The sequence below is a fragment of the Nyctereutes procyonoides genome, unplaced genomic scaffold (genome assembly GCF_905146905.1).
Source record: "Nyctereutes procyonoides isolate TBG_1078 unplaced genomic scaffold, NYPRO_anot_genome, whole genome shotgun sequence".
Lineage (NCBI taxonomy): Eukaryota > Metazoa > Chordata > Mammalia > Carnivora > Canidae > Nyctereutes > Nyctereutes procyonoides.
In genome coordinates this window covers 10,550,835-10,574,678 of record NW_026575132.1, presented here as the reverse complement: position 1 = coordinate 10,574,678, position 23,844 = coordinate 10,550,835, and the positions used below count along the sequence as shown (strand labels likewise).

General features: G+C 35.5%; 1 protein-coding gene across 4 annotated transcripts in view; it reads right to left on the bottom strand.

Moving 5' to 3' along the window:
• Positions 1-1,256: 1,256 nt before the first annotated feature.
• STRADB (STE20 related adaptor beta) overlaps positions 1,257-23,844 on the bottom strand; it is a 35,752-nt gene continuing 13,164 nt past the window's right edge. For all 4 annotated transcript variants that reach the window (XM_055345605.1, XM_055345607.1, XM_055345606.1 and 1 more), the window contains exons 4-12: positions 10,884-10,983; positions 7,297-7,418; positions 6,291-6,399; positions 5,378-5,501; positions 3,999-4,170; positions 3,629-3,733; positions 3,237-3,481; positions 2,529-2,571; positions 1,257-2,066 (exon numbers count right to left, since the gene is read on the bottom strand). In XM_055345605.1, the coding sequence (XP_055201580.1) occupies positions 1,932-2,066; positions 2,529-2,571; positions 3,237-3,481; positions 3,629-3,733; positions 3,999-4,170; positions 5,378-5,501; positions 6,291-6,399; positions 7,297-7,418; positions 10,884-10,983 (1,155 nt within the window). In that variant the 3' untranslated portion in view covers positions 1,257-1,931. The remainder of the gene's footprint in view (positions 2,067-2,528; positions 2,572-3,236; positions 3,482-3,628; positions 3,734-3,998; positions 4,171-5,377; positions 5,502-6,290; positions 6,400-7,296; positions 7,419-10,883; positions 10,984-23,844) is intronic.

The following is a 23,844-nucleotide window of genomic DNA, read 5'->3' as shown; positions in this document are numbered from 1 at the left end:
GTATCAATCAGAGTGTAATTAGGAAGGTAACTCTGGATCTTTCAGGTAGACTGGTTTCATCAGTGATGGAACTAAGATTAAGAAACCAAAAGGGAGTGTGAGGCAATCCAAAGATTAGCAAGAGCAGGAAGTGATACCAGCCCTCAGATGGAAGGGGTAGCAAGAGGTGGTGTTACTGGAGTCCCAAAAACAGAAGACAAAGATGATGCAGCTGCTGCCAGAGACCCCACCAGAAACAAGGAAGTGGGACAAAAGGTGAGAAATACCACATTTCTTCGTATACTCTGATCTTCCACTCATGCTTCCTGGAAACCAGAGTGAGGGTGCAAGGGAAATGTAGTTCCCAATGAAGCAGAGCAGGGGAAGACTGAATAAATAGATTTGAGGACTAACAGGCAATTGACCAATAATACTTAGGAAAGCTTGTAGTAGAGAAAATACTTACTAAATGAAAACTGAAATCCCTTTACCTCACTAAACTTCTAATGGCAATATTGTAACATATCAAGAGACAACCTAGGTCTCCAGGTTCCACACTCACCTTGCAGATCTTGGGACTTGTTAGCCTCCATAATAGTATGAGCCACATTTATGGCCAAATTTATTCCTTATAATAAATATCCTATTGGTTTTGTTTCTATAGAGAACTCTAATACAGAAAATCTGAGGGGCACTCTTTCATGGCTTCCAGAGTCCTCCTTTTGCAGTAACATCAACTCCCTACCCATACCTCCCAACCATAGAGCCTACTCTATGGTTTCTGTGTACCTCTGTTACCTAGAGAAACTAGGAGGAAGTCCGTGGAATGAATGACAGCCCCCACCAGTACAGATGATCTCAGGGCCTCAACTGGTATTCATCTCTTCTTCCTCCTCCACCTTTGCAGGTCTTCATGGCTTGATGGAGTAACCTAAACATTCTTGAGGGGAACTCACCAATAAATATGAAAAGGTTTGTGTTTCAAATGATCTATTCATTTTGACATTATTTGTCTTATTAGTTTTAATTCTTTACTCTTAAGATAATCATCTAGACAATCTATTAACTGAGATATGCCCCAATTTACTAGTTTATATATCCTTTGAGTTATATCTCTTTTTTGCTAATAGGTAAAATCGTTAAGATCTCTATGTCATTTAGAACCTCTTCTGCCTCATTGAACAAATACCAGGGTGTCCCTTGTAAATAAATCTGAGAAGGGGCTTTCCTTGGCAAAAGAAATTAGAATCATCACAAAGAAAAATAAAAGCATAAACTCAATTCAATAAATCTTTATTGAGCTCCCATAGGATGCATGAATTTAGGATCTATAATTTTTAGTAGAAAAATGTCAGTTTAGCCTCTTGAAAAAAAAAAGCAAATTATAACTATATTTCAAGTGAATCATTTAATGTGAGGCTCAGTTTCATACTACCAGAAGTATTAACAGAATAAAATGGGAAAGTATAAACATTTTCCCTTCTAACAGAAAAGAGTTTTGATGCCAGGATAAACTAGCCTGTTGGTCTAACAACAGCTGATCAAAAAGGCTAGAGAATCTGGAAGTAAAAAAAAAGTCCTTGGAAGCACTATCCTCTGAGGGCTTATTCCCCCGAGGGTAACAAAATGCTGAAAAAATTAACTGGCTCAAAAATTATATTGAAAGATCAAGAAGAGGAGTTAGTCACAGCTTGGGGAAAAAAATGAGAACAGGTGACACTAAATAGAGCTAGATTCATAATTCTAAAGTTTCCTGGAGTGATACTAGAACTCTGAGTTAACAAAATAGGCTATAAATTCATGCTCCTTTGAACAGAGTGATTTTAAACAATAGAATCTCCAGTGCACCAACTGTTTTTCAAGTATAATTCTAGTATTTGTACCTAGCAACATAGAAGAAAAGCAGCAGGGAGAAAGTGTCAAGTATCTAGGACATAAAGGATTTGACAGCCCTAGAATTCCCAGTTTGAGTCTTTTTCATCAGGAAAATCACATTCCGGCTCAGTCCAAGGTGACACTGGAGACAGTGCTATTGATGGCTTAGGAGGCAACAGTGAAAGTATTGAATCCTGGCTTTCTTCTTTCATCTGTTAAAGAAACTCAAAGTAAGGCTGTTGGTACATAATACATTAGCTATGTATAAATGACTTTTTTAAATGTTAAAAGCGTTTAAGATTGTTTTTTGGTATTTTCACTAAAAATGCCTTTGATCATCTGAAAACAGGAAGAAAAAATAAGCAAATAGAAGTTTTATCAGAATTATTTTGCCCCTTGATCTTCTCTAGCCAGTAAACTAAAATGTCTCTAATCAAAATATAAATTAAAGGTACAGTAACATTTAATGATATTCATCTTGTTTTGCAGAATGGAAATATTTTAAAAACAAAATTTTTTTTTTGTAGTTAAATTATAGACTTTCTAACTTTACTTTATAAGGAAGTCATTATTAAGAATTTTGGTTACCAAACTGTCTCATTAAGCCAACAAAAAGAAATGAATTTTTAATGGTATTTAAAAACATCTAGACAACACAAGGTAGATCACCTTACCTGTTTGAAGAAAACATGGGACAATAAACTGCTGGCAGATGGTCTAAATTTTTTAAGAAGTTATAAAAAAAATAGAACTTTGTATTAGAATGTGTATTTTTATGTGTAAAAATATATTAGAAATTAGCTTTAAAGTTATAAAACTCAATACTAAAAAATTAAAAGGAAAAAGAAATGTCATGAAGCCAAATTCTTACCTACAACCCTGACTAATGGGAAGAATTAATTTGAAAAATAACATTTATTGGGCACTTACTAATTATAAGAAAGTATCCTAGGCATTAAGAGGCTAAAGAAAAGGGAAGACACACCTTATTTCTGAAACACTAACACTAATATGTAGTTATGGGAATTTATATTATTATAGCAGCAACTAACATTTTTTGTACTGCTTGAAAGTTTCTGAATGTATAAATATAAATGCAGTAATTAATGTTCAGAAAAATGAAGTGATTTTTACAAGATGACTTGCTTGGGAAATGATATAGCTGAGACTGGAGACCAAGTCTTCTGACTTTGGATCCATTTCTTCCCATTCGCTCATTGCCTCTCCTTGTTCTTAGCATTGATATTTTCTGGATTAATTATAATTTTTTCATCAAAAGACTGATAAAAGAGACTTGAATTTGGTGGGAAAGGTGTATTACAAAGCTTCTACAAGATATAAAACACTTAAGTTTGATGCTATTTACAAGTGGCCAATATTACCTTTTCTCAGGATCTTGTTGCAAACAGAGCTGTACCAAGCTAAAGAAGGCAGGAGAGAAAGTTTTTGAGGACGGAGTTTGCAACCTGTCACTATTTCCTGTGCGAGTTCCACTGGAGACAAGTACACTTTCTCCAATCCCAGAGTCTACACCTGATCGGGAATTCTTCATTCTGGATTCTGACTGAGGGAAGATACTAATATCCAATGGGCTATAAGGAGGACCTTTCAGTTTCTGCAACAACATCTAAAAGAAAGAAAAATTTCCTTCAACCCATTTCACAGAAAGCATTAAAAACAAAGATTCTAAGAACAAAGATGTCTAAAGGAAATTATCTAGAATATAAGGGATCTTATGAAAGAAAAGTAGTTTGGGGATTTTACTAGGATTTACCTGAGTCCTGTGCATGTCCTGGAAAGGTACCTGCCCACTGGCCAATTCACACGCTGTAATCCCAACACTGTAAATATCTGACTTTACATTATATCCATGTAAATCCTGTAGAACAATTCATTTGAATTTCTTTAGTGAAAATAACAATAAAAAGTTATATACATGTGCTTTTTCGAGAAAGGATGTTGAACAGTGGAAAAAACTCGTAAGTGAGAAATCAAGATATACCTAATAATTTTTACAAGAAAGAGAAAAAAAGTCTTGTAGTAGGCCATTCACCAATCCAAATCTAAGGGTGCAATTGTGCTTTAGTGAAGCTCAGAAGACACTCAAGATGCACAGACAACCCAATACGAAGGCCACACCTGACCTGTCTCAGTAGTTCTGGGCTCAGCCACGGCTGCACTGATGTGCTGAACTGTGGGAAATCATACACAGCCCTATGTCTCTGTCCGTGCTTAACCAAACTATGCAGGTGGGACAGGCCAGAGAGGGTCACTAGGCCATCACCAGAAATGAGGATATGGCTGGCTTTAATACTCCTAGAACAAAAAGAAACAATGCTAAATACTAGGAAATTGGCCAATGAAGATAAAAATCTGGTCAGAACAAATCCATGTATTCTCTTGGAAATCAAATAATCTATAAAATAGCATACTTATATGTAAGTATGCTTATACAAACACATATACATATATATGTATACATACACATATGAAATGTTCAGGGAATTAGGGAATCCTTCAACTATTTAGCATAGCATCAGAACAAGGGAAACAGCTACATATTTGGAAGGGATATTTTTTTTCACACTAGGTATGGAATCAAATTAATTTCACTGTTTTAGGATACTGTTGCAAAATACCCAAAGAAAAGTCTAAAAAAAATATTTGAAACATAAAGTTGGAATTTAAAGTTAAATGCAGTATTATCCAATAGGCAGCCTCTCATGGTATTAACATCATTTAAAGAGATGTCATATAAATATTTCCTTTGTTAGATAAATTATAGAAGAGCCTTGTTCTTCATCCAAAATACTGAATTTAGAAACTAATAGAGTAGGATGGCCAACAATCTGATTAACTCTCTCTGTATAAGCTTTGATTAATTAGAATACAGTCTGCTAGAACTCCTCAGTTAACCAGAATGTTTCTAAAAATGTACAGTGAGAAAAAAAGATGTAAAAATATTGAAATAAACAGTAAAAGAAATAAGTTTATTTAAAAATAATTAAAAGAGAAAAAGTCCCAGTGTATCACAGAACATTGTTTTTAACATTCCACCAATTATTTCTGCATCTACAGTTTAAAAATAAGAGAACTGATATTTAATATGAAAGTCTCAAGGTGCTACAAAATATTTAGAAATCAAAGAAAGGTTTAGTTCCAATTGGTATATGATGTAAATATGACATAGAGCTGAAAAGCAGAAGCTCTTTATTTGCTTAAGAAAAACAAAAGAGACAAACAACCATGATCACTATCTATAGCTTATACCCCAGATTTCCTGAGGGCAGGTGCTCCACCACAACATCAGGCACAGCATTTGGCAAAGAGTATGTGGTCTGAACATTTTTGGTGAATGAACATAAAATTGTAAGCAATTACTGTACCTACTGGCCCATTTCTCCTTCAATTTTCATTTACAAACTTCCTAACACTCACACTCAACCATTCTTTCCTAACAGCTCCTTAAATGGTTTCTTCCACTAAAATCCTCTCATTCCATAAAATACAAATAAATAAATACCTGTGAATACAGCCATTTTGATGCAGATAGCTCAACCCTCTCACTGCTCCAAAGAGAATGTTTCTTATTAAAGTTTCACTCATCCCTTCAGGAAAGTAAGTCTTCAAAAGTTGACTTGCCGAACCTGAAAGAAACACCTGAAATCTTTCATTGAACACTGAAAGTGATTTTGCTTCTAGCTTATGTTTTAAATGTCCGTTCATGTTCGTTCAACCATAAATTCACACATACACACACCTCTGTTACATTTTAGAGTCTTAACCACTTTCCTATGCAAAGGTGATTTTCCTTCAAGAATCTCCAAAAAGACCTTTCTAATGATACTCTAGAGATTAGAAAGGAAAATAAACAATTTTCAGTATTACTGAGAAAATACTGTATGGATATATTTATTTTTCGATCCAGAGGCAATTCTCAAAAGTCCTAAAAATCAAAGCTATAGAATTCATTTATTTACTCAATACAATATGAGCACCAAAATGAAAAATAGAAGATCCTGGCTTCAAGAAGCTCAAGTCCGGTGAAATGAGACAGGTACACATACAGATATTACAATACAGTAAAATAAGTTTACAATGAGAAAAATCAGGACAGAGATGATATGATTAGGTGAGAAAACATACTGCTTGAAGACTTATACTGGTTCTGCAATGATAGGCAGGAAACTGAAGGAAAGAGACCGTTTGTTCAAAGGCATGGACTTCTTAGGGAGGCAATAGTGGTTTCACTATTATTGATCACACCCATTCTTTCCAAAGGCTAAAAGTCAACATGAACCAGATACATAAATTTATCATGAAATCTAGACTTGGCCACCAGATTTATAAATTAAAAGTAGAGAATCATATTTCTAAGATCCTTATAACTTCCAGGCTAAACTACAAGTTACTTTATCTAAGATGAGTTTTCTTACCATAAGCCATAAATGGAGAAATAACCCAAAGCCAGCTGCCAACAGTAAAAACAGTCCAGTAAGTTGTAATATTGGGATGCCGGAAAAAGTGAGATAGAATCACTGCTTTCTAGAATACACACACAAGAGACAAGACATTTAAAAACAACTTTTTCCCCCCTTATGATGAAAATCACAACAGAGGTGGCAGCTAACACTCAGCAGAGCTTATTAGTACTAAGTTACTGGTGCTGCCATCTCTTTAAATGTCACTACCATGACATGAAGTATGTCATATGGTCATCCCTATTTTACAGGAGAGAAACAGAAAATAAGAAACTTAAGTCAGAAAGCTTGGTTGAAAGCACATAATCAATACAAGGAGTGGAAGTGAGATGTGAACTTAGTCTGACTCCTGAGGTCATACTCTGATAACTATACTATGTTCTTAATACAGAAACATTTAAAAATACATAAAAATATGAAGATAATCACTTCTAACACTATATCAGAGACAACCACTGTTAACATTTCACTATAATTTCTTTCAATCTTTTTTTCTGTGTAATATACGTGTACGCGTAAATACTTCAAAAATTGGGACATCAAAACAAAATGTTTTCTTTATATCAAAAATGATTAGTGACAATGAAAATGATATTATAATATTCCTGAAATGCAATTCTATCAAAATGTATCAATTTAGAAGTTGACTTTACTTAGTTGGATAGAAAGGAACTGTTGACTTTTGTTTTTTCGATTTCCCTATATGACTATTTGTGATTGGACTAGGAGTATTGTAAATCTCCAGGCCAGCATTTTGAATACGATATTCATTTGAGGGAATTAATAGTATCCCGAAGTTTGAATATATTTGTTTTTTCATGGATCTGGCTTCCAAGTATTATTAGAAGAAAGAAATCTAATTTTCTCCAATAGAAAGAACTGTAATCTGGGAAAAAAATTCTTAGAAACGTAATCTTGTCAAATAGACATTAAATACCTTACTTTTTTTTCATATTGCTACCTGTAAAGCTTTCAGGCGTTCATCAGTGCAGTTTTCTAGATTTGTAATTTTTATAGTCACCAGTGTTCCTGTGGGAGTATGACGGGCAAGATGGACAGTTGTCAAGTTGTCAAATCCTCTTCCTATAATGAGATGTAAAACTCACGTTAGCAACCAAAGAAGAAGAAAACTGATAATTTGGATATCATCAAATTTAAACCTTCTGCTCTTTAAGAAAACATTGTTAAGAAAATGAAAAGATCAACCACTGAAAGCATTAATGATACTTATATCTTGTCATTTACATCCAGCATATGTAAAAAAATTCTTACAACTCTATAGAATTCTTACAATTCTATCCAACCCTATACTAAATCTAAAACTACGCAAGACAATCCACAAAAGATACAGGAATATCCAATAAGCACATGAAAAAATCCTCAAGTTAATGAAATGCAAATTAAAACCACATTGATATATCATTATGTATCTATTATAATGGCTCAAATTGTGACCTGAATAAATTATGAAATTCATACAATGGAATACTATTCAGCAATCCCTAAACCACTGATGTGATTTCTGTTTGGCATCATAAAGAATGTAGTCTTTTGTGTTTGGCTTCTTTCACTTAGCATAGTGCTTTTAAGACTGTTCCATGGTTGTTGTGTTTCAGTAGTTTCTTTTTATTGCTGAGTAACAATCCATTGTATGAATATACCACAGTTTATCCATTTGCAAGTTGATAGATATATCGATTGTTTTCAATTTTTGGTGAGTATAAATAAAACTGCCAAAACATTCTTTAAGTAGACATATGTTTTCATTCCTCTTTGGCAAATACTTACAAGTGAGAGGGCTAGGTCATGTATATTTAACTTTCTAAGAAATTGCCAAACTGGTTTTGAAAGTGGCTGAACCATTTTTATTCCCACATGCAATGTGTAAGAGCTACAACATACTCACCAGCATTTGGTGTCATCAGTTTTTTAAATTAATGAACTAATTGTTTGTTTTTTAGATTTTATTTGACAGAGAAGGTATGAGCAGAGGAGGGGGCAAACGGAGGGAAGCAGACTCCCTGCTGAGCAGGGAGCCCACTATGGGGCTCAGCTCCATCCCAAGACCCTGAGATCATGACTTGAGCCAAAGGCAGATGCCAGGCGTCCCCAGTTTTTAAAATTTAAAACACCTAGAGTGGCACCTAATAAATGTTAGTCCCTCCCTCTCCCCACATTCACCAAATTGTGCCACTTATCTTTGAAATGAAGTTAATCAAAAATTCATCCCTTCCACTCCAGTGTCAGCACGACTGCCTTGAACAGTTCAAGTCCTGTCCCCCATTGCTGGTCATATGCAGTGACTTCCTCATCATGCCCTGTATCCTCAACTAAGGCATGCTCCAAAATTACTAGGGAAATAATACTTCAAACGCCTATACCTAGGTCCCATTCCCCAGAAATTTTGATTCAGTAGGTGTGTGATGGGATACAGGCACTGCAAGTTTTAAATTGGATGATACTTCGTTGTAAATCACTGATCTACATCTTCCAGTCTGCTGCCTGGAACTGCTGTCAGTTTTCCTCCTAAATTCAGCATTTAATAGAAAGTACATTTCAGTCCAGCACCTGAAAGCTTAGACTGTCCAGTCTGAAAGGTCTGCTTTCAAATCACTAGCTGTAAGACTGTTAAATTCTCAGAGCCTCATCAGACAAATGAGAGTGATAAAAAGCTAACACTGAAAAAGAACATATGAAATGTTCAGCACAGTGCCTGTTAGATGGTATTATTGCAGTTATCACCATTCCATAATGTATCTCAAACACCTAGAGGATAAATTCCAAACTTGTGCTTTAAATGCTTTGAGAGGGCAGCCCCGGTGGCTCAGCGGTTTAGCGCCGCCTTCAGCCCAGGGCATGATCCTGGAGATCCGGGATCGAGTCCCACATTGGGCTCCCTGCATGGAGCCTGCTTCTCCCTCTGCCTGTGTCTCTGACTCTCTCTCTGTCTCTGTGTCCCTCATGAATAAATAAATAAAATCTTTAAAAAAAAATGCTTTGAGAAATGAAGTGGGTAAGTTGTGAGGGATGCCAGTGTCTGAACTTCTATATAACACCACAGGAAATCTTTCACAATGTGTTCCAAACCTCCCTTTCCAGATTTATCTTCTACCACTGCGTACCCCTCTCTGTTCCCACTTATAGGCAAAGAGCATCTATGGATAGTTCCCCTCTAACCATCTTTTCTCAGTCATCTAACTGAAGTAATTTTTTTTTTCTTAACCTCTTTTTAAATTGACACCATCTGAACGTCCTTTCTAAGATGGGCATTTTCCAGTGCTATTTAAAAATGTCAGATCCTTATTTTCTCTTGGCCTCCTTGACACTGGCATGGCAAGGCCAATGACCTACGCTTTGCCAAAATGAAGGACAGAGTTAGTGACAAGAGAAGCAGAAGCAGTCAGAACTCACTGCAGTGGGTTCCAATATCTGGGATGTAAGTATTCTAACAGGTAGTACACTAAACTAGGCTATTCCTATGCCATGACCCTGACTCTGGTTCTAGGATGTAGCTTTTCTTAGTTTCTTTCAAGTCTTTCTCTCTAGCCAATAATTCTGTAGGTTAACAATACTATTAAAAAAAATTCTTCTCTTAAATTAGTCAGGATTATTTTCTGTTGTTAACAAAAACCCTGAGTAGAGTATTTAGCAAACTTTTCCTCATTCTTCAGGATCCTGCTTGTTTTTGTGATCTTTCTTGATATCTCAGAGTAGTCAAGATGGATGGTTAGATGTTCGATCCTTTTTTTTTTAAATATGTTATTTATTCATGAGAGACACACAGAGGCAAAGACATAGGCAGAGGGAAAAGTGGGCTCCCTGTGGGGAGCCTGATGTGGGACTCAATACCCCCCCCCCCACCGGGATCATGACCTGAGCCAAAGACAGATGCTCAACCACGAGCCACCCAGGTGCCCCTGTTCCACCTCTTCTGTTTTCCATAATAACACACTTCTACTATAGTACATAAATAAAACTACCTTTCATCTTCCCAGAGAGAGTATGGATTCTTCAAGTGTTTTACATAGTTTTGTATCCCTAGCATCTAACACAGTATCTGTTTGCAATGTTTCATAGATATTTCTGAATATTCAGAACAAATGTTTCACATGTATGTGACTAAAAACAATTATTCATCCTGTCCCAAACTTAACTGAGAAAGGTTTCTATTACATATGGGATTTTAGGTAAGTTTTTAAGTTAAAAGAAAGTAAGCTGGTTAAAAGACTGAGTTACATGATTTGATTTTCATACCTAGTGTAAATTACAGACATAAAATTGGAAAACTGCCACGATAAAGATAAATAAATATCTATATTGCTTAGGGTCTTACTCTTCTAAAACTACTTCCTTAAAAAGGTAAAAATTCTAGAGAATAATCGTGAAAAAAATTTGGGCCACTATTTAGGACATAAAATTAATAGATCTGTCTGACACAATTAGCATCTAGTTTTATGCTATATGTGACAACAAAAAAAGACCTGCCTACAAAATAATCTTTTTGGCAATTTCATTTCTAATAGTGAAGGGTCAATCCAGGATAATTACCTATTTCCACTTGGAGTTCATAGTGAGAAACATTGGTGGAACAGATCACATCCTTGGCTCTAGTGGTTGGAGGCAATCGGGAAAAGGCTGGCTCATCAACCTGTGTTATTTTAAAAAGATGAAAACAAAATACATAAAAGTTTTAGGCCCCCCATTTTAGTCCACTACCCTAATATTAAAATATTGATATTTTATTTTCAAATCCACCAGTGCTCATTAGGAAGGCACTGGAAGGTGACTTAAGACACTGTTTCAAAATTTAAAAAGAGTTTACAGTTGCTAATAAATGGTTAAAAAGCTATCAGCATGTAAAGGAGGAGAAGGCAGGAAAACCAGATTTATAGGTAGCCAAAAATACTTTCCTGCATAATTTCCAACAAATATTTTTAGAAGTTGCTAGAAATAGCTATTAATTCTCCAGGGTATCTGATAAAAACATGAAGGGAAGAAATGCAGGGACCTGTAAGGAATATTCTATACTTTGGTTCTTGCTTCAAGTGGTTGCAAGTTATACCTATTACACATATAGGCACCTGCTCAGCTAGTGAAAGTGTTAACATATCAAGGAAAAATGTCCACATTGCAGCCTATTAAAATTGCCGAAGTTCTTTACAAGATGAAATGATCAGAAGGGAGATCACAAAGAAAAACCTCAAGAGATGGGAGAATAGGGCACAGACCTCCTGAGTTAATGACCATGTACCAATATGAGGTCTCAGGGTGATCCTTTAGGGTCAAAATCTTAGCTCTGTAGCAGATCCCAGTATCAGTGAAATAAAATGCACACAGAAGAAAGAAGAGGCCAACACCAGTAGTGTCATATGATAGGATAACCTCCCAAAAGACACTCATACTCCAAAAGACACTCAGGACATTTTACAGGCACCAGCAGATGGCAAGAATCTTGTTACTACTTCAAAGGTAGAGAAAAGGAAGAAAGGGATTAGAAATTACATTACTGTGTAGTAGGAGCTGTGCCACTTCTTACATCCTTGATTCCGTATGTTCCCTAAACTTTTAAAAGAACAGGAAAAATATAAGCTCACAGTTAAAGATGAATAAAGGTAACTATTGTTCAAAAGGATTAAAGATTGTAAAATGAAATCCCACTATTAAATTGGAAATAATCCCAATGAAGAAAAGAGATCTAAATAATTCATTTCTTCAGAACAGATAATCTTCAAATAAATTCAGATTTAAAGAATACAAATAAGAGAAGAACATAAAACAATTTTAAAAAATTTTTAAAGTGGCAACCTTAAGCCTGTAAGGAAGGCTAGAGCACCAAAGGAACTGAGGCTTACAGTTTACTGCTTGAGAAAAATGGAATACCTTATCAGATGACAGACTGAAAGCAGGCTAATCAACTTCTATTTTGCTTTTGTCTACTCCATTAGGGAAAATTTTTTTTTTTTTTAAATAGCCCCACTGTGGGGCTTAAACTCACAACCCTGAGATTAAGAGTCAAATATTCACGAGAGACACAGAGAGAAAGACAGGCAGAGAGAGAAGCAGGCTCCACGCAGGGAGCCTGATGTGGGACTCGATCCCGGGTCTCCAGGATCAGGCCCTGGGCTGAAGGCGATGCTAAACCGCTGAGCCACCTGGGCTGCCCTAAAGTTTTCTTTAATATAGGAGGGGCAGGAAGCCTGGGTGGCTCAGTCCACCGGGCACCTAAACTCTTGCTTTTGGCTCAGGTCATGATCTTACGGTCATGGGATCAAGCCCCATGTTGGGTTCTGTGCTCAGCACAGAGTCTGCTTGGGATTCTTTCCCTCTTCCTCTTCCTTCCCCTTTGCCCCTTCCCCCGCTTGTGTGCATTCTCTCAAAGAAATAAAATCTTTAAAAATAAAAACAAAATAAAGGACGCATATATGTTGTAGATAAGTGGCTAAAGTCCAATCAAAGTGTTTTTAGATGGGTTCAAAGTTACAGGCCAAACACAATTATATCTAGGATATTAAGTGTGCAGATGTAGTAGAACTGAGAATATAAACCAGAATGAAACACCTGGAGTATACACGAAGGAGACTTATTTTTTAATCTCAGAACGCGTGCTAGAGGGGCAGGAATCTTTACGGAACTTCTCCAAGGATGAAAGAGCTGGAGGGAAGCTATTTCTCTCCCTAACCCCCAACCTAGAGAGATGGACACCTGCAGGAACACTCCACCTAGCTCACTAGCAGCATGCTTGGCCTTCATGTTCTCCTGAAGACCTGCCCTGAGCAGTAGTCCATCCAAAGCAGAGTCACAGCATGGCGTTGTGCAAGCAATCCAGACCGTAACCAGTACCACTCCAAAGTGACTCTTGCTATAGAGAGAGGGGAAGATAACCATACATACCAGTCTGACTCTGACTCCAGCAGTATGCTGGGGGTAAACATCTGATCTGGCTACAGGCTGTTCCACCAAAAGATTCTCAGGGGACAACACAGGGAGAGCAAGCACCCTACAGTTGGGTGAGACTGTAGCTTTTGCAAACACCTAGCCTGACCCACCTTAAGCCCAAGGCAGCTGCAAACTGGCCAGGGACCAAAATCTGCCAACAACTGGCAAAAAGAACTACTGCAGATCACTGGACTGAGGGCAAATATTGCTCAGCAACAACAGGGCACATACAACACACACAGGAGACACCCTTGAAGCACTTGGTTCCAATGCACTGGAGGGTACTACAGAATCTCTTTTTTAGAAGGTCATTACTTGCAAGAGCAGGAGAAGTAGCTGGCTTTCCTAACACATAGAAATAGTAAGATAAAATGAAGAGACAGAGGAATATGCCCCAGATGAAAGAGCAGGACAAAATCACAGCAAAAGAGCTAACAAAACAGATATAATATGCCTGATAGAGAATTTAAAGTAATGGTCATAAAGATACTCACTGGACTTGAGAAAAGAATGGAGTATCTCAGTGAGATCCTCAACAAAGAGACAAAAAATATAAACAAGAACTAAGCAGAGATGAAGAACACAATAGCTCAAAAATATACTAGAGGGAATAAATAGTAGACTACAGGAGGCAGAAGACTGGATCAGTGACCTGTAAGAGAAATAAAAAGCCATCAAGCTGAACAGCAAAAAGATGAGAATAGATTAAAGGAACTCAGCAACACCATCAAGCCCAATAACACTGCATTATTGGGATCCTGGAAGGAGAAGAAAAAGGGGACAGAAAACTTATTTGAAGAAATAATAATTGAAAATGTCCTGAATCTGGGGAAGGAAATTGAAATCCAGATCCAGTAGGCACAGAGAATCCCCAGTGAAAGCAACCCAAGGAGGTCCACATCAAAGACATATAATAATTAAAATGGCAAAAGGTAGTGATAGAAAAGAGAATTTTAAAAGCTGCAAGAAAACAGTTACATACAAGAGAAATTCCATGAGACCATCAACTGATTTTTCAGCAGAAACTTTGCAAGCCAGAACAAAGTGACATGATATATTCTAAGTGCTGAAGGAAAAAATCTGCAACCAAGAATATTTTCTCCATCAAGGCTATCATTCAGAATAGAACAAAAAGCTTCTCAAACAAAAGTTAAAGGAATTCATCAACACTAAACCAGTCTTACTAGAAATAGAAATGTTAAAAGGGATTCTCTGGAAAGGAAAGGCCATAAACTAGAGTAAAAAAAAGTAGGAAGCACAAAAGCAGTAAAATTAAGTACATCTATAAATATCAAAGAATTCACAAAATGAAAATACATAAATTATGAGACCATATACGTAGAAGGTGTGGGAAGGAATAAAACTTTAGTGCTTTTAGAAGGGTTCAAACTTAAGCAACCATCAATTTAATATAGACTGCTATATGCATTAAGATGTTATATATAAACCTAACAGTAATGAGAATTCAAAAACCTGTAATAAACATGCAGAAAGTGAGCAAAGGAATCCAAGCATATAAAAAGAGCCATTAAACCATGAAAGAAGAGAGCAAGAGAAGAAAGGAATGGAGGACTACAAAATCAACCGTGAAATAACTAACAAAATGGCAGTAAGTGCATACCTTTCAGTAATTATTCTGACTGTAAATGGACTAAATGGTGCAATAAAAAAAACACAAGGTGGACCAGAGAGTTTTGCCAGGCCTCAGGGAGGTGGTGACAGGTCTTATTTCATAAGCAGATGAGGGCATACTTAGTTGGAACTCACCACATCCAGGCCAAAGACCAAACATTGCCCAGAGCAGGCAAGAAGAGCCTCTGCAGATGACTGGCCCAAAGGACAAAGGAGCCAAAACACAACAGCAGAGTGCAGGCAACACACACCAGAGATACTCCCAGAAGGACCAAGCCCTGGGCACTACATGATCTCCTTCATATGGCCATTACTTTTAGGAACAGGAGACATAATTGTCTTTTCTAACACACATACGCAGTCACAGACTTAGACAAAATGAGAAAACAGGAATTTATCCCAAATGAAAGTACAACATAAGGCCATGGCCAGAGATCTAAACAAAAGTAATGTAAGTAACATGCCTGAGGAAGAATTTAAAGCGATGCTCATTCATAAGGATACTCACTAGGCTTGAGAAAAGAGTGGAAGACATGAGTGTGACCCTTACTACTGAGATAAAAGAATCAATCAGAGATGAAGACTGTAATAGACAAGATTGGAAACATGCTTGCTGCAATGAACACCAGGTGGAAGAAGCAGAGGAACAAATTAATGACATAAAAGACAAAGTAATGGAAAACAATTATGTAGACGAGAGAGAGAAAGAATGATGTAACAGAGAATAGAAAGGGAACTCAGTGACTCTGTCAAACGTAGTAACATTCATCTGATAAGAGCCCCAGAAGAAGGGAGAGAAATGGGGGCAGAAAATTTATTTGAAGAAATAAAAGTTGAAAAAGCCCCTAATCTGGGAAAAGAAATAGACTTCCAGATCCAGGAAGCACAGAGAATTCCCATCAAAATCAACAGAAAAGGGCTATACCAAGACATACTGTGATTAAATTTATAAAATGTAGTGATTTGGACGCCTGGGTGGCTTGGCAGTTGAGCATCTGCCTTTGGCTCAGGGTGTGATCCCAGAGTCCTGGGATCGAGTCCCACATCAGGCTCCATGCATGGAGCCTGCTTCTCCCATCTCTGCCTGTCTCTCGGCCTCTCTCTGTGTCTCTCATGAATAAGTAAATAAAATCTTTAAAAAAACAGAAACAAAATACAATAATTAAGAAAAAAAATCTTAAACACAACAAGACCAGAAAAGTTACAAAAGAAAACCCATAAAGCTAACAGGAGATTTTTCAACAGAAACTTTGCAAGCCAGAATGGAGTGGCAGGATACAGTCAAAGTGCTTAATGGGAAAAATTTGCAGCCAAGATATTCTATCCAACAAGGCTATCATTCAGAATAGAAGGAAAGATAAAGAGTTTCCCAGACAAAAACTAGAGGAGTTTCAGATCACTAAACCAGCCCTGTAAGAAATATTAAAGGGGACTCTGAGGGAAAGAGGAGACCAACAATGATAGTATAAAGATAGGAAATATAAAAGCAGTAAAAATGAACATTTCTGTAAAAATTAAGTCAAGGAACCCATAAAAAAAGATAAAAAATAAGATACGAAAAATGTGGGGAGGAGAAAAGAATGGATTCAAACTTAAATGACCATCAACTTAATATAGACTGCTATATGCCAAAGAGATTATAAATAAACCTAATGGTAATAATATATCAATCAAAACCACTAATAAGTATGCAAAGAATAAAGAGAAAGAAATCCAAATATACATAAACTCAACAAATACAAAAGAGGAGAAGACAAGAAAGGGTCAAAGAAAAGCTCCAGAAATATACAGAAAACAAGTAATAAAATGCCAATAAATTAATATCAATAATTATTTTGAATATAAATGGACTAAACACTCCAATCAAAAGAAACAGAGTGTCAGAATTAATAAAAAATATAGGATCCATCTCTATGCTGCCTACAAAAGACTTATCTTAGACCTAATGTCACCTACAGAATGAAAGTGATGGGATGGAGAAACAATCATACAAATGAATGTCAAAAAAAAACCTGCAAGTAGCAATACTTAGGCACACTAGACTTTAAAATTAAAGACTGTACAAAGAGACAAAGAAGAACACTACATAAGAATAAAGGGGGACACCCCAACGAGAAGATATAACAATTATAAATATTTATGCAAACAAGGGAGCACCCAAATACATAAAATAGTTAATAATGCATAAAAATGACAATAATACAATTACAGTAGAGAATTTTAACATCCCATTTAAATCAATGGACAGATCATCTAGATAGAAAAGTAACATGGAAACAGTGGCTTTAAGTGATACACTGGATCAGATGGACTGAACAGATATATTCAGAACAGTCTATCGTAGATAGCAGAATATGCATTCTTTTCAAGTGCACATGAAACATTCTCCAAAAGAGATTATATATTAGGCCACAAAATAGGCTTCTAAAATATAAGATCAAAGTCACACCATGTACCTTTTCAAACCACAACACTGTGAACCAAAAGTCAAACACAAAAAAGCATCTGGAAAGAACACAAGTACATGGAGATTAATTAACATGCTACTAAATAATGACTGGATAAACAAAGAAATCAAAGAGGAAATAGAAAAATACATGGAGACTAACGAAAATGAAAACATAGAGGTCCAAAATCTTGCTGATGCAGCTACAGCAGTCTAAGGGAAGTTTATAGCTATACAGGCCTACCTTAAGAAGCAAGAAAAGTCTCAAAGAATCTAACCTTACACTTAAAGGAGCTAGGAAAAGAAGAACAAACAAAACCCCAATCCAAAAGGAAGAAGGAAAAATAAAGATTAGAGCAGAAATAATGATTAGAAACTAAAAAAGTAACAGATCAGATCAACAAAACCAGGAGGTGATTCTTTTAAAAGTCAACAAAATTGAAACCTCTAGCCAGATGTATAAGAACGAGAAAGAACTCAAAAAAATCACAAATGAGACAGGAGAATGACAACCAACACCACAGAATACAATTAAAGGAAGATATGAAAACTACACGCCAAAAAACTAAACAACTTATAAGAAATGGATAAATTTCTAGAAACATATAACCTACCCAAAACAGAACCAGGAAGAAATAGAAAATTTGATCAAACCAATTACTAGCAAAGAAATTGAATCAGTTATCAAAAAACTCTCAACAAACAAAAGTCTAGGGCCAGATGGCTTCACAGATGATTTTCTGAAAAGATTTTATTTATTTGAGAGAGAAAGAAAGAGAGAGAGAGAGTGCATTAGCAGTGGGAGAGGAAGAGGGAAAAGCAGACTCCTTACTGAGCAGGGAGCCCAATGTGGGACTAGATCCCAGGACCCAGGATCATGATCTGAGCCAAAGGCAGATGCTTAACGAAGCCACCCAGGTGTCCACACAGACGAATTTACTAAACATTTAAAGAAGAGTTAATAACTATTCTTCTCAAACTTCCCCCCCCCAAAAAAAAAATAAAGAGCAAGGAAAGCTTCCAAGTTTATTCTCTGAGGCCAGCATTATTCTGATATCAAAACCAGCTAAAGACACCACAAAAAAATTACAGGCCAATATATCTAGTGAACATAGATGTAAAAATCCTCAACAAATATTAACAACAGAATCCAACAATACATTAAAAAAGTCATTTACCACGATCAAAGTGGAATTTATTCCTGGGATGCAAGAGTGATTCAATATTCACAAAGAAATCAATGTGATGCAGCCCATTAAAAAAAGAAAGGATAAGAACTATATGATCATTTCAACAGACGCAGAAAATCATTTAACAAAGTACAATATCCATTCATGATAAAAAAAATCTCAAGAAATGGGTTTTGAGTAAACATAATTCAACATAATAAAGGCTATAATAAAGGCCCATAGCTAATATATCATCCTCAATGGGGAAAAAACAGAGATTTTTTCCTTTGTGGTCAGGAACAAAACAGAGATGTCAACTCTCAGCACTTTTATTCATCACAGTATTGAAAGTCCTAGCCACAACAGACAAGTGGAAAAAAAAAAAAGGCATCATCCAAATCGGTAAGAAAGAAGTAAAACTTTCACTATTTGCAAATAACATGATACTATATATAGGAAGCCCAAAAGGCTCCACCAAAAAACTGGCAGAACTGATAAATGAAACCATTAAAATTGCAGGATACAAAATCAACAAACAGAAATCTGTTCCATTTCTATATACTAATAATGAAGCAGTGGAAAGAGAAGTCAAGGAGTCAATCCCATTCACAATTGCACCAAAAATATTAATATAGCTAACAAAAGAAGTGAAAGACCTATACTCTGAAAACTATAAAACATTAATGAAAGAAGCTGAAAATAACAGAAAGAAATAGAAAGACATTCCATGTTCATGGATTGGAAGAAAAAATATTTTTAAAATGTCCATACTGTACAAAGTAATCTACACATTTAATGCAATCCCTATCAAAATATCAACAGCATTTCTCACAAAACTAGAACAATTCTCAAATTTATATGGAACCATAAAAGAACCCAAATAACCAAAGTAATCTTGAAAAAGAAAAGCAAAGAGGCATCATAATTCCAGACATCAAGCTGTATTACAAAGCTATAATAACCAAGACAGTATGATAATGGCAAACAAATAGGCACATAGATCAATAGAACAGAAAACCCAGAAATGAACCCACAAATATATATCAATTAATTTTTGACAAAACAGGAAAGAATATCCAATGAGAAAAATAATATCTCTTCAACAAATGGTGCTGGAAGAACTAGACAGCAACATACAAATGAATGAAACAGGATGACTTTCTTATCCATATACAAAAATAAATTCAAAATGGATGAAAGGCCTGAAACCATAAAAAGCCTAGAAAAGAATGAAGTAAATTCTTTAATATTGGCTGTAGCAACTTCTTTCTAGATATGTCTTTTGAGCAAGGGAAACAAAAGCAAAAATACTCAATTGGGACTACATCAAAATAAAAAGGTTCTGTACAGTGAAGGAAACAAAATTAAAAGGCAATCTAAAGGAATGGAAGAAGATATTTGCAAATCATATATCTGATAAAGGGTTAGTATCCAAAATATATAAAATAACTTACACAACCCAACAACCAAAAACAATCTAATTTAAAAAGACATTTTTCCAAGACATGCACCTACCAGAACACCATGGGTGGTTAATTGCCTTGAGGTGGAAAACGGTTTGCATTTATAACTAAATTTATTCATCCTTTTAATTTAGGTAAGGTTTTTGTACACAATTCTCAGTTCTTTAAGAGATGACAACAAATTTTGGTTTTCTACTGTCACGTGAGATTAGGCCCCAGCAATGCATCATTGTGTGAGGAAAATAAAGTGCTGCAGTAAAAACAAACAAACAAACAAACAAACAAAAAAAACAAAAAACAAGGAACACTCTTGCACTGGTGGGAATGCAAACTGGTGCAGCCTCTCTGGAAAACATTATGGAGGTTCCTCAAAAAGTTAAAAACAGAACTACCCTATGACCCAGCAATTGTAATACTAGGTATTTACCAAAAGGATACAAAAATACTAATTCAAAGGGATACATGCACCCTAATGTTTATAGCAGCATTACCTATAATAGCCATGCTTGTTTTCTTATGGAAACAGTCCAAGTGTCCAATGACTGATGAATAAAGAAGATGCGATATATATACACACACACACACAATGGAATGTTAGCCATAAAAAAAGAATGAAATCTTGACATTTGCAATGATATGGATGAAGCTAGAGAGCATTATGCTAAGTGAAATAAGTCAGAGAAAGACAAATATATTTCATTCATGTGTGGAATTTAAGAAACAAAACAATCAAGCAAAGGGAAAAAAAAAAAGAAAGAGAGGCAAATCAAGAAACTTAACTACAGAGAACTGATGGTTACCAGAAGGGAGGTGGATTGGAGGATGGCTTTAATAGGTGATGAGGATTAAGGAGTGTACTGGTTGTGATGAGCATTGGGTGATGTTTGGAGTTGCTGAATCACTATATCGTCACCTGAAACTAATATTACACTGTATATTAACTAACTTGAACTTAAAAACAAAACAAAAAAAAACCAGAATGACTGAATGGATAAAAAAACGACTCATCTATGCTTCCTACAAGAGACTCGTATTAGAACTAGAGACACATGCATATTGAAAGTGAAGGGATGGGAAAATATTATGCAAATAGAAGTGAAAAGAAACCTGGCATAGCCATACTTATGTTAAGCAAAATAGACTTTAAAACAAAAAGTGTAACAAGAGACAAAGAAGGACACTATATAATAATAAAGGGAACAATCCAAAATGAAGATATACAATTGTAAACGTTTATGTACCCAAAAACGGACCACCCAAATACATACATAAGGCAACTATTAACAGACACAAAAGAAAACTCAATAGTAATACAATAATAGCAGAGATCTTTAACACCCCACTTTGTTCAATACATAGATCATCCAAACAGAAAATCAACATGGAAAGAGTGACTTTGTTTTTATTTCTCTTCCTTTTTTTTTAATTTTCTTATTTTTTTAAGAGAAGGAGAAAGAGTGGGGGAGAGGCAGACACAGAATTTTAAGCAGGCTCTGCATCCAGCATGGAGCCCGACATGGGGCTTGATCTCTGGGCTCTGAGATCATGACCTGAGCCAAAATCAAGAGTCCGATGCTTAATTGAGCTACCCAGGTACCCCAAGAGTAACTGTGAATGACACACTGACCAGATGTTTCTAACAGATATATTCAGAACATTCCATCCTAACACAGCGGAATACACATTCTTTTCAAGTGCACATGGTACATTCTCCAGAACAGATCACATGTTAGGCCATAAAACATGCCTCAACAAGTTCAAAAAGACTGAAATCATATCATGCATCTTTCTGACCAAAATGCTGTGAAACCAGAATTCAACAAGTAAAAACCTGGAAAAAACTAAATACATGGAAGTTAATTAACATGCTACTAAGCAATGAATAAGTCAACAAAGAAATCAATGAGGATATGAAAATATATGTGGAAACAAATGAAAATACAATAGTCCAAAATCTTTGGGATACAGCAAAAGCTACTCTAAGAGGGAAGACTATAGCAGTACAGGTCCACATCAAGCAGCAAGAAAAATCTCCAATAAACAATCTAACCTTATTCCTAAAGGTGCTAGAAAAGGAAGAACAAACAAAACCCAAAGCCAGTAGAAGGAAGAAAATAATAAATATTAGAGAAGAAATAAATTAAGTAGAAACTAAAGAAAAAAGAACAGATCAATGAAACCAGGAACTGGTTCTCTGAAAAGATAAAAAAAAATTGATAAACCTTTAGCCAGACTCAAAAGAAAAAGAAGAGAAATACCAACCCAAACCACAGAAACACAAATTATAAGAGGATATTATAAAAATTATATGCCAACAAACTGAAAGCCTATAAGAAATGGATAAATTCCTAGAATCAAATAAACTACTAAAACTGAATCAGGGAGAAATGGAAAATTTGAACAAACAAATTACCAAAAATGATATTGAATCACCAATCAAACTGAATCAGTAATTAACAAATAAAAAGCCAGGACCAGAGGGCTTCACAGGTGAATTCTACCAAATATTTAAAGAAGAGTTAATACTTATTCTCTCAAACTATTTCAAAAAAAGAAGGGCAAGGAAAGCTTCCAAATTCATTATATGAGGCCAGAATTACCCTGATACCAAAACCAGCTAACGGCACCACAGAAGTAAAAGAACTATAGGCCAAGACCTCTGATGAACCTAAGTGCAAAAAAAAAAAAAAAAAAAAAAAAAAAAAAATCAGCAAGTGGAATCCAACAATACTTAAAAAAATCACTCACTACGATCAAATGGAATTTATTCCTGGGATACAAGGTGGTTCAATATTCACAAATCAATTAATGTGATACACTGCATCAATAAGAGCAAGGATAAAAAACTATATGATCACTTCAACAGATGCAGAAAAGCATTTGACAAGTAAAACATCCATTCATGATAAAACCCTTAACAAAGGAAGTTTAGAGAAACATACCTCCACATAATAAAAGCCATATATTAAAAATCCACACCTAACATCATACTTACTGGTGACAAACTGGAAGCTTTCCGCATAAGATCAGGAGCAAGAAAAAGGAGGTATAAAAGGTATCCAAATTGGTAAGAAAAAAGATAAATTTTTACTATTTGCAAATGACATGATACCACATACAGAAAATCCTAAAGACTGACAAAAAACTACTAAAACTGAAAAAGGAATTCAATAAACTCACAAAATCGACATATAGAAATCTGTTGCATTTCGATACACTAATAACATAGCAGAAACAGATTTAAAAAAACACCATTTACAATTTCACCAAAAAGAACAAATACCTAGTAATAAACTTAAAGAGGTAAAAGACCTGTATTCTGAAAACTGTAAGACACTGATAAGAAAAACTGAAGATGACACAAACGAGTGGAAACATAGTCCATGCTCATGCACTGGAATAATCAATATTGTTAAAATGTTCATACTACCAAAAGCAATCTACAGACTTAAAGTAATTCCTATCAAATTTCTTTTTTTTACACACACACACACACACACACACACACACACACACACACAAATCAAAGGTCCTATCAAATTTCTAACAGCATTTTTCATAGAACTAGAATGAATATCCTAAAACCTGTATGGAAACACAAAAGACCTCAAATAGTCAAAGCAATCTTGAAAAAGAAAAACAAAACTGGAAGTATCACAATCTCAGATATCAAGATACACCACAAACCTGTTGTATTCAAAACAGTACGGTATTAGTATAAAAATAGATACATATGTCAATGGAACAGAAAAGAGAGCCCAGAAATAAACTCATGATTATGTGGTCAATTAATCTATGAGAAAGGAGGCAAGAATATGCAATGGGAAAAAATCTCTTCAACAGTGTTGGGAAATTGGACAGTT